We start from the raw sequence: 11,316 nt of genomic DNA, 5'->3' as shown, positions 1-11,316 counted from the left end.
TGTTCCCAAAATGCTTCTGTTATGTAAACTACAAAGCGCCTGCAGCTGAATTCAGCTAGCAGATAAAATAACATTTAATTTATAATAACATTTTTTTAACTGTTTATAGTCTGATGGTGCATTTGATTAGACAACCAGTTTTCTCCATGGTGTTTACAGGAACATCTCAGAAAATTAGAATATTATGAAAAAGTTGGATATTTTTTGTCACTCATTTCACAATGTGAACCCTATATATCACATAGATTCATTACACATAGAGGGAAACATTTCAAATATTCAACTCTTGAAACTTTGATAATTGTGGCTTATAGATAATGAAAACCCCAAATGTAGAAAACTATAATATTGTAAAAAAAAAAAAAAAAAAAAAAAAAAAAAAAACTTCAATCTTACAAAGTCATGGTGTCATACTCTAATCAACTAATTAACTCAAAATCCCTGCAAAGGTATCCGAAACCTTTAAATGGTCTCTCAGTCTGGTTAGATGGCTACACAATCATGGGGAAGACTACTGACTTGACAGATATCCAGAAGATGATCATTGACCCTCCACAAGGAGTAAAAGCCATAAAAGATCCTTTCTAAAGAAGCTGCTTGTTCAGAGTGCTGTATCCAAGCATATTAAATGAAAGTTGAGTGGAAGGAAAAGGTGCACCAGCAGAAGACATACCCGCAGCCTTGAGAGCAATTTCAACCAACATCCATTCAAGAATTTGGGGAGCTTCACAAGGTGTGGACTGAAGCTGGGCTACAAACATCACGTTCCTCATGTCAAGCCACTCCTGAACCAGAGACAACATCAGAAGCATCTCACCTGGGCTAAGGAGAAATATGGCTGGACTGTTTCTCAGATGAAAGCAAATTTTGCATTTCATTTAGAAATCAAGGTCCCAGAGTGGAGAGGCACAGAATCCATGTTCATTCTAATTTTCTGAGATGTACCTGAAATGTGCTGTGCTCCTCTTTCTTCATCAGTGTAAGCAACACCATGAGATCTACAGACAAGTTCTACATATTGTTGGTAAAATACTGACTTTGCCTGGAAACATTCTCAAGAAAGTGAATTTAAACATGGGGAAGTATTAGATGAAGTTAGACTATTTCTCTTTTTAAAAGATTGAAGGAACAGTGCAGGGTTTCTTCCCTCATTTCTACAGAGCAAAAAGAAGAAAACAGCTAAAAACCTGAATAACTGTCCTTTGACTTGAATGAGGCCACATGTAACTGAAAACAAGAAACTTTACACACTGTTTAATGTAAGCTTTGCCTACTAAATGCTGAAACCTTCATCAGTTTTTACATCAAAGTTATTAGGACTTCATTGTTTTTCTGCACAGCTATTAAACTCATAAATGCCCACAAAAACCCTGTTTTAAACCACGAGATTGGGTGTTAATATTACAGATCACGTCTCTTTGTACTAGCCAAAGTATAACAGCAAATAATATGACATCAGAGTTAGGCGTCATTCAAATGATCCTCTTCCTTTTTTCATTTATTGTTTTTTGTTTCATCTTTTAGACGTTTGCATCCCAGGCTTCTCTTTTTGTTACTCACAGTCCACTGACTAATACTGTCTACAATGCTTCTAGCTGCTTCTGAGTCCTCAAATGCGTCTGTAAAAGCTATCAGGAGCGTCTCATGCACGTCATCAGCAGTGCTAAGGAGGCTGCTGATGAAAAACCATGGCAATGCTTTGCCTTTTCTGCTTGCGTCCTATGAAAGGGAGCCGTTAGTCAGTCTTAAAGAGACACACCGAGCTATTAATAGCCACACAGATGCCTTATGTTTTCTGCAAAAAGCTGGCTGCAGAGCATTTGAAGCCAGCCCAGAAAAAAATCCCCTTCTCCCAGTTCATTTCCTCCCCACCCTCCATTCCACAGAAAGCCATGTACTGTGACAAATTGCTCACAAAATGTATTTTTAGCCTAAAGCTGCCACAGCCTCCTATTTATACTATAACTTGTGCAAATAATCAGCATATGTGTCTTAAGACACTGAGGAAGATCTTGTTACTAAACCAAAAGGTCAAATAAAATTTAGTGTGGGAAAAACTTTTTAAAAAACTCAGATATTTGACCCCTGGATCATTTATCAATTTTAAAAACAGATTTTACACGTGACTAAAGCAGCTGCAGTCTTAGTGTTTGATGTTTTCTCTGAGGATCATTACAGTGTTTTAACCACAAGTCAAAGCAAAGTTTGGTTATAAAGCACACAGCTTCTCATACCGGCGGTGGACGAGTAATGATTTGGCCTAAAGCTAGGCTGCAACTGAAATGTGCAACAGGACAACGATCACAAATACAGCAGAAAATCTATGAAAGATCAAGAAATCAGCTTGATGTCATTCCATTTATTGATCAGCCAATTGCCAGGAACAGGCTGAATATTGATGGATACTGAATATTAAGTCAAGATGTCTGTTAATCCCTAATTTGGGTTTGTTTTGTGGGAGTTTATCATCAAAATCTGTAGAATTTTGAGAGAGATTGTGTATACATACAATAAAACTTCTTTTTTTGTTTTTTAGAAATTTTCATTCACGTGTTTGTTTTATTTTCTCTAAATTTGTTATGTTTTGCACCTTAGGAACACCACAATAAGAAGCTTTTTTTTTTTTTTTTTTTTTTTTAAAGATGTTCTTATTGTACTTCAAACTTATTTAAGTAAAACCTTATTTCTTTCACGGTCACCCAGACGTTCTCAGGTTTTCTAAATTTCCCACATGAGCTGCTAATGTCCTTGTTCTTCAGCTTGTGTGAAACAGTGTGAAAATCATGAGATCATCCGTATTTCTGGTGCTGAAGTTCACAGTTTGATGACATATCCACAGCCTGCGTCATCATCACGGCCTACTTCATCTAAAAATATCCCCTACTGCCATGTGAAATTCCTTTTTTTTTTTTTTTTTTACTTCTGATGACCTCAGAGAAAAAGAAAGAAAAAGAAACTGCATGAAGTCTCTGGGATTATTCAAAAGCCCCTTCCACCCACTCACAGAAACACACAGAAACACACAAAGGCCAGTGTTGCTGTCTATCAGTTCCTATAAAAGTTGTCTTCATCTTAAGTCAGAAAAAGTAACTTGCATTCAGTGTTAGTCATAGTTTTGTGTATTTATTACCAAAGGACAGCCATGCAGTCTAAATGCTTTGATTAACCAGTGTGTAGGCATCATGAGTGTACAAAACACAAGGCCCATTTTTTAAACCTGCTTTTTATGCCCCCTAGAGGCTGTAATAGTTATTACATCCAAACAAAAACGATGGCAAATATAGTTATTCATTCTGACACTTGTATGTTGTTATTTCTGTTGGCTTATTCAACAATTGATTAAACCCGAATATCAAAAGTAGTTCATTGTTTGCAGACTCTTACTTTGAAGGAGCCCAGTTTTGCATATTAATGGCACATTTTAGGCCTTATATGTTTGTTCATTTGCACACAATAGTAAAACAAAAACACTTATAATATCTAAATCAGACAAATAACTAACATCATGGTTCATTTTTGTCATTTGAAAGTACTCGTTTTCCTTAAACCAGCTGGTTAAACAATCACAGGGTGTGCAGCTATGTGGGGGTGGGGTGGGGGGGTTAAACATGGAAACATCAGGTGGGTTTTTACTCTTGACAGGGCACTAGGTTAAATACATGTTATAAAGAAAAGAAAGGAAGGCAATACTGGATGAAATTAGGAACAAAATGAGGAGGAAAATCCTTGGAATCAGAGAGAGAATTTTTAAAAAGCTAACTCTACCTTGGGATGGTGCTTTGTATACAAATTTATATTATTATTATTATTATTATTATTATATACAACATTTCTAACACCTCCCAGCCAGTAGTACCAAAAGCAATACACTAGACACTTTGGTGTAACTATCTGGATTTATGTACATTTTGCTTCATGTCCAAACTGTTGGTGTATGCCCTAAATGGGCCTTACCTGGACCTAGTGTGGGCCCCAAGAGGGCATGGTCCCATGGCCACTTTGATTAGATAATCTCACCAATAATTTTGCTTGTAACAGACTCATTTACTCGTATAATGTTTGCAGGCTATACATTAACTTTTGCTACAGCAAATGCCTGGCATGTGTCAAAATCTAGTATTGCTTTTGTGCATCAACTTTTTGCATTAAAAACCTTCACCTAATAAACTTTGAACCTAACAAATCTATCCATCTTCGAGCCTCCAAGAAGATTTATCTAAGTTCTGCAAGAGGCTGAGGAACATCAGTCATAAACACATTTTGTCAGACGTCAAAGCTAAAGTTAAGAATTTTTTTTTTCAAGGATGTTTCATAGTTGGAGTGTTTCTCCCCCGAGAAAACACTTCCCCGAGTCACCTCCTTTATGAGGGGGGCGCTTTTCTTCTCAGTGGAATATATGTATATATGTCTGTGTGTGTGTGTGTGTGTGTGTGTGTGTGTGTGTGTGTGTGTGTGTGTGTGTGTGTGTGAAAAATGGTGCCGAAGTTAGTTTCTGATTTGTCGCTCTCGCGTTGGCATATATGTTAAAAAAAAAAAAAAAAAAAAAAAAAAATTAAGCGATTCCATTAATTTTTTTTGGAAACTGACACATTTAATCAGGTCCACATGACATTTTACAAAACTTTGGCTCTTCAAATCGGGATTTAAAAATCGTACACAGTGTGCAGTTTCAAAACAACACAGTAGCCAGATCATTATTCTGCTGCTAAAATGCACAAGAAGACAAGTAAAAAGATCTATAAAAACAATAAAAAATGGCAAAAATTTTATCATGGATTATTTTTATTTATTTGGAAAAAAATTGATTTTTTAACAACAAAAAAAAAAAAAACATTTTAAAATTGTCAAGCAAAATAAATCCAGATTTTCGATTTTTTTTATTCGATTTTCCCACCCTTAGTCTCATCTGTGTTATGTTTTTTTTTCTTTTTCTAGATCACAGAGAAGTGTGATGTTTCTGCAATGTCTAATTATATTTACAGCACAAATAGAATAAATGTTTAACAAATCAGAAGCTGTATCTAAATGAATCTGCACACTGTGTCTGATATTTATGAGTTTAAAAAAAAAGTTTTCTACTAGGACCCGATCTAATGCAGTCTAAGTTCTTAATGAATCAGCGGAATCGCCCTTTAAACACATACATGACGAAACGGAAGCTAACTTCAGCATCGAATGAGTGAAGTTGTTTGTCATATTTTAGCTAAGTCTAGGCTAGATCATCTCAAGCTAATCCGCCCGTCTACCACATCATCATCACTTCATCTCACCACATCCACCAAACATGGACTTCACCATCAGAGCCGCGAGCTTGGAGGATTGCAAGGATATCGCGCGGATGATCAGGGTGAGCAGACACGTGTTCACGTGCACACCAGCTGCGTTGCACTCGACTGAATTGAGCCTGTCATGACTCAGGCTTGTATTACAAGATGTCCTCATAAATATTACGTTACTGTAATTTGACCATTGAATTAGCCTCTGAATATTGCCGATTGTCGCGCGTTCAGAGACCATCTCTGGCATGTTTAATGTTTGGAAATGTCTTACTCATGATGACGGATCAGAAATGGTTTAATTTATCATTCTCCTCCAGGAACTTGCAGAATTCGAGAGAGTGGAAGAGCACGTGAAAGTCACCCAGAGAGGTAGCGTTTGTGACCTTAAAATTATGTTTTTCTTTAAGCATAAATATAAAAGAAATTAAACCGCCAATAAGAAAGCTGCTTGGCTATGACCTTTGACCGCTGATGCCATATGGTATTTTTAGAGGTGTATACAGTAGAAGTAGGAAGTAGAAGTCCTGGCAGCTCTTTCCAACCAGTCACTATGAAATCAGCTCAGCTCTCCTGCAGGTAGATGAGCCTGTTAGTGAAAACACCTGTTCTAAATGCATCGGTAGATCCAAAAACATGGCAGGACTTCTACTTTCTTACCTGTACTTTATACACCTCTGGCTATTTTGGTTTTTATAGTAGACGCCACAAATCTTTTTGAGGTCATGTTATGAGAAGATGTGCAAAGACTTGTGCACAATATTATATGTTTACAAAAGTTGAATCTTTGCTGGTGGGAGAAGATGACACATTAATTTGGGTTGGAGGTGCTTCTTCTGTATACAATATTTAAACCTTGATTCATGACTAAATTATGTTTAATGGTATGATTGTCCTCATAAGATATTTTAAGAGTACCAAAACTGTTGTTAAATTATAATTGGATGTGTAAAGCATCACTGGTTCGTTTTCAAACATGGTTATTTTGTTTAAAATCCCTCTTCAAATTGACATTTCATAATGTAACTAAACATGACATGGCATTGGGGGCATTCACTTCTCTGGAAATTCCACCTAAGCTATTTCTTCATTTCAGGAGACACATTCTCTTACATTTAAGATTCGTTGTTATTTCTTTTCAGATTTGGAGCAAGATGGATTTTCCAAAAATCCATTCTTTCATGGGATCATTGCCGAGGTGCCAGAACAGCAAAAAACCAAAGAAGGTGAGGAAGATCATCAATAAGTTTTTCCTCAGACTGATCTAATGCAACTTCATCCAAAATCACTGCTAAGGATGTGAGGAATAGAGGCAGAATAGAGGGTTGAAGGTAATCCATCTCTTGGCATGGGAAGTATATCAGCGTTTGTGTGGATACCCTGCATGATGGAGCAAATTACCTAAGTGACAACACTTTTATTGCCCTGCAGATTCAGCTTGCTACTGGAAAGCACACACTGATGGCATGCTAGGCCTCCTTTGTTCAGCAAGTCCAGCCTGTTATTGACACTGTTTAGGTCCACTTTGGGCCATCAACTTAAGTAAAAACACAAGTACAATTTAAATGCATAAAAGTTGGAGTAGACCACTTAATTACACCAAAGAAGAAGAAAATGGAGTATCTACATATTTAATTTTACCACCTTGGAGTCAACTTAAATAAAATCCAATGACTGTTCATTTTCTCTAATGACAGAGTAAATCTTTTTTTTTTTTTAAGCACAGGCTTTATAATTATTACTACCAGAATGCAGCTTGTGCCAACCTTTTCTGTTGAGGTGGATCCATTCATGTGTAAAACATTTAATCCCATTCCTAAAAAGTAGATGAGCTAAAAAATGAAATGCCCACACTACCTGTGATGATGTCCTTATTATTTAAGTTATTAATTATCTTAGTTTCTTACTTAAAATTAGGCCTAATATCGGGTTAGCTACATTTAAGCTCCCATCCTCTCTCCTCCAATATCATCTGTTAACAGCCTTTTCAGTAACTGAGTAAAATCCAGTCACTAAATCTTCGACTGCTAGTATTTACTGCCAAACATGCATGACAAACCTGCACCAGGCAGGAGAAAACCGAGATTAGCTCAGTGATGCAAGCTTTGTGTTAAAACAGCTGTGATCAGAAGAGCACAGCAACTTCTATCTGATATGGGTCAGGATTTTTTTTTTTTTTTTTTTTTTTTTAAATTCATAGGGAGGATAATTAGCCACCACCAAAATACTAGAATAATCATTACTGACATGCTTGATTTTCTTTATTTTTATTCAACATTGTGGTGGGATCAGAATATGAGACCAACCAGGGATCCATGAGTCAATATGAGTTCGTCACAGTGTCCATTAGTTCTGATGTGTTATGTAACAGCATGCTACTGATATGCCTTCTCTCCTTATACGCCTCTTACATAACAGAGTCAATGCACTGTTTTTCCTCAGTGTGCAGTAACGAGGCTGTTAACATGCTCTGCTGCCCAGCTGGGCCTCTTCCTTCCATGACATGTGCATTTTTCCTTACAGTTACTATTCACTGTATTAAGACATCTGACTTCTTACAAAGGACAGAGATATATATGTATTAGATAACCGATGAACTCTGACAACACAGCACATTGATCAACAAACAGAATACATGCACAAACATTGACCTGAGAAGACGCACATTTGATATTGGCATCAAGTTTTATTAAAGTGGTTTTAATTCAGTATGTCATTTTTCTGAACAAGTTTTATTTTTAAAGAAAATCTGTCTCGTTAAAAGAGTGTTTGAAAATTGATGGCACAATACACAAGGACTAAAGTAAATTAATTGAATATCTTCAGAGTCTTTTGTCTGTTGATGTGTCTTCATACAGCGGTCTGTTAAACTTCCTTGAGATGACATTATTGTGAAGTTGTGCTATTCAAAAAAGCTAAACTGAATAAGACTGAATTTTGCTGTGTGTGGTGTTAAAATAAGAGATTTTTTTTTTTTATTATGTCAAATGCATAAGTTGATTGAAGGTGCAGAATCTTAAATTTAGCATTACTTTTTCTTTTTTTTTCTCCCCCATTTCACTTTTAGGTCATACAAAGATAGGCTATGCACTTTACTTCTATTCCTACAGCTCATGGAAGGGCAGGTCTGTTTACATGGAGGACTTGTATGTGATGCCTGAGTTCAGAGGTAAAGTACATACGCCTTAACAGCAGCCATGTTATTATCTATGCAGCTGCATTTGCAGGAAACCTAAAGTTACCCCTTCTGTATCTCTTACAGGGAAAGGCATTGGTAAAGCACTTATGAGCAAGGTTGCTCAGGTGAGTAACATGAAACCTTTGTCCAATTGTGACTGGGGAAAAATGTAGTGTCGCTTTAGTCTCTGTTTGTATAAGTGGCAGATTTACTTCTTTTGGAATAAATTTTCTGTGTTTTATGTCAGCAAAAGCACTCATGTACATCTTCCTCCCTTTGGTCATTTACAGCTGGGCCTAGCTGCTGGTTGCAACCAGCTCAACTTTACTGTTCTGGACTGGAATAAATCATCTCTAGACTTCTACCTCAGCCAAGGCTGCTTCGATGTCACTGCTGCTATGGGCTATCACTGCATGCGTTGTGAGGGAGAGGCATTAGAGCACCTAGCACAGCCTTAATTTAACACTGAGCCAATGACCTGACAGTGCAGGGACAGAGCCTCTTTCAGGGGTCCCTTACTCAGTGGTTTAAACATGCAACTTTTAGCCCACTTGCTTTGAATTATTAAGTAAAGTTAAAAAAAAAAAAAAAAGCCATGCTATTTATATACTTCTAAAACTGCTTGTGTCATTTTCAAACTACTTTCATTTTAAACATGATCAAACTAAAGTAAAATGGTCATTGTCATTGCAATGTGGAGCAGTTGTCACCCCCATGTGGCAGTAAGAGTAACTACATTACCACTGCTCAGATTTTTTTTTAAAAACAATCACTAGTCAGTCATTTTCTTTTTAGTTTGGTGCTTTGTAAACTTATAATGCCACTTAGTATCTCCTATAGAATACTATTGAGGCCTTGGTAGCAGACATTTTGTCTGTTGTCGTAGTTTCTTCCATCTTCAGGTCTGGGAAACCAGTCATTTCTCTTTTGCAAAATAATTTATATGATTTAGAAGTGGGAAGACAGAATTGGAATTATATCTGCACATCCTTTACTTTCAATTTTAGATTTCTTCAATTACCGGAGGAAGCAAGAGAGCCAAGAGGTTTAAGCGCAGTTTAAGCACAGTGAAAGTATGTTAAAAACAAAAACGTATGTTTAAAAAAAAAAAAAAAAAAAAAAAAAGGGGTTAGTACAGTTAAGCCTGTTTTTCTTGTTTTTCTCTAGACTGCTCTGACAAGATATTGTAATTGTTATGTTTATGCTAACCTGGGTGGCTAGCATAACTATCTGTAAATTTTTCAAAATTCCTTAAAGAAAAGAATCAAAACTAATCTTAGGTACTAACGTGTTTTGTTTGGTTCTCACTGTTGAGGTTTAAATCCCAAATGTGGATTTTTATGACTTTAAATGCAAAGTCATTGTATGTGTAAGCTAGTTAGCAAACATGCTAATATATGTAGCTTAGGGCAGATAAATTAACCTGACACAAAGACTTGAGTGTTTTCGATTGTTAAAAACTTCAAAACAGACACAGGTGAAGACATAAACTCTAACTTCATTTAAATACACAGTGTTTAGTCTACTCATATTCATAAATGTTTTTATTTGTTTGCTTGTTTGTTTTTTTGTAGCCTGTATTTTAAACTCACTTCTCTGAAAATAGCTCTTTGTTACTCTAAAAACTTACTGGCACCCATATTTAGTCTCTAATTTGATGCTTACTTTGTGAATGATGGCATGATCACGGTGAAGAGGGTTTCTGAAATGCCAAAAAACAAAACATTAAAAGTTTCCCCAAAGGGTTGTTCTCACGTTAAAATTGGTGTCTGTGTTTTAGAACTAAATGCTTCATAAAGTTAGTGGAGAAATTTGACAAAATGTACAAATAATCAATTACCTTAAAGCAAGGAAATCTTTCCATTGGGCTTTCTATTGTAATCCTTTTTTGTAAGGCTGAAACAGAAACAGTTAGTCCACCTAATAATAAAGTTTTATGCCATTTAGAGATCTAAATTTGATATACATGTGCCGGGTCTAAGGTTGAAAGAATGAAAAAACATATTTCATACAGAACTTAGACTGAATTTTTGACTGAAAACCTCTTAAATGTTCCACAGTGGTTCTGTAACCAAAGATACAGTCCAATATTTGAGTAGGACCAGTGCAATATACATTTTTTTTTAAAACTTTTGTGATGAAGACACACATAAATATTATGTTTTTCCCCTTGTGAGCTCCTTGATTTCTGTGATTAAATGGTTTAGACAACCCAACCCACTCAAGGTGTGAATATATGTGTAGTCTTGATATGACTTGATATTATGTGATAAATAGATGGATATGTAAAAAATAATATCACTATTAGTTGTAGTTTATCCAATTTTTGTACAGATCAAAGTTGTGCATTGTAAAATTAAACTATACATTTCATCCTATGACTGTTAAAAAAGTATCATTCACAGAATCTTCCTTTAAAATGTGTTGTAAACTAAAGCGACAGCAACCAAAGCGAGGTTTACCCGTCTCCTGTTTTATTTTGTTTGTTTGCTTTTTCAGATGGGAAAAGCTGAAAATCTGCTGTCAAGCAGTGTTGGTATTTGCACTGCTTATATTGTGTTATTTTCATGCAAATGTGCACTGAAGGAACCATTTGGATTCAACCTAAAACCTCCTTTTATGCAGCCAAAATTGTGGGGCAGGTTTTAGAAATTTGGATGAAGTTGAGATTCAAACAAAAAACAACCCATCCAGTGAAATTTGAAACGATATGTATAAAAATAAATAATCCTGAAGCAGGCTTGGCGTAAACTTCCAACTTGTCTTGCTAAAGTGAAGGTGACATGATCATGGTCTGCAGGTCTGTTCCATGGCCAGTCTCTATCTCATTTCCCAGAGTTTAATGAAAACATTGTGGTTATA

At 36.0% G+C, this 11,316-nt stretch overlaps 1 protein-coding gene across 1 annotated transcript; it reads left to right on the top strand.

Moving 5' to 3' along the window:
* Positions 1-5,212: 5,212 nt before the first annotated feature.
* Positions 5,213-10,208, top strand: sat2a.1 (spermidine/spermine N1-acetyltransferase family member 2a, tandem duplicate 1). Its single transcript, XM_079258143.1, has 6 exons — positions 5,213-5,347; positions 5,597-5,648; positions 6,419-6,502; positions 8,344-8,445; positions 8,539-8,579; positions 8,745-10,208. Exons 1-6 carry the CDS (start codon positions 5,285-5,287, stop codon positions 8,910-8,912), a joined length of 510 nt encoding a protein of 169 aa, XP_079114269.1. The 5' UTR covers positions 5,213-5,284; the 3' UTR covers positions 8,913-10,208.
* The last annotated feature ends 1,108 nt before the right edge of the window (positions 10,209-11,316 follow it).

The sequence above is a fragment of the Telmatherina bonti genome, assembly GCF_933228915.1.
Source record: "Telmatherina bonti genome assembly, chromosome: 18".
Lineage (NCBI taxonomy): Eukaryota > Metazoa > Chordata > Actinopteri > Atheriniformes > Telmatherinidae > Telmatherina > Telmatherina bonti.
Note: the sequence above shows the minus strand (reverse complement) of the source record. Positions and strands in the feature narration are given on the sequence as shown.

What these genes read in the sequence shown, in the direction of transcription:
- sat2a.1 (XM_079258143.1), top strand. Translation starts at nt 5,285, where the DNA reads ATGGACTTCACCATCAGAGCCGCGAGCTTGGAGGATTGCAAGGATATC. An exon ending in ACAGCAAAAAACCAAAGAAG is followed by an intron (nt 6,503 to 8,343) that starts GTGAGGAAGATC and finishes TTTCACTTTTAG; the next exon opens with GTCATACAAAGATAGGCTAT. An exon ending in TGTGATGCCTGAGTTCAGAG is followed by an intron (nt 8,446 to 8,538) that starts GTAAAGTACATA and finishes TATCTCTTACAG; the next exon opens with GGAAAGGCATTGGTAAAGCA.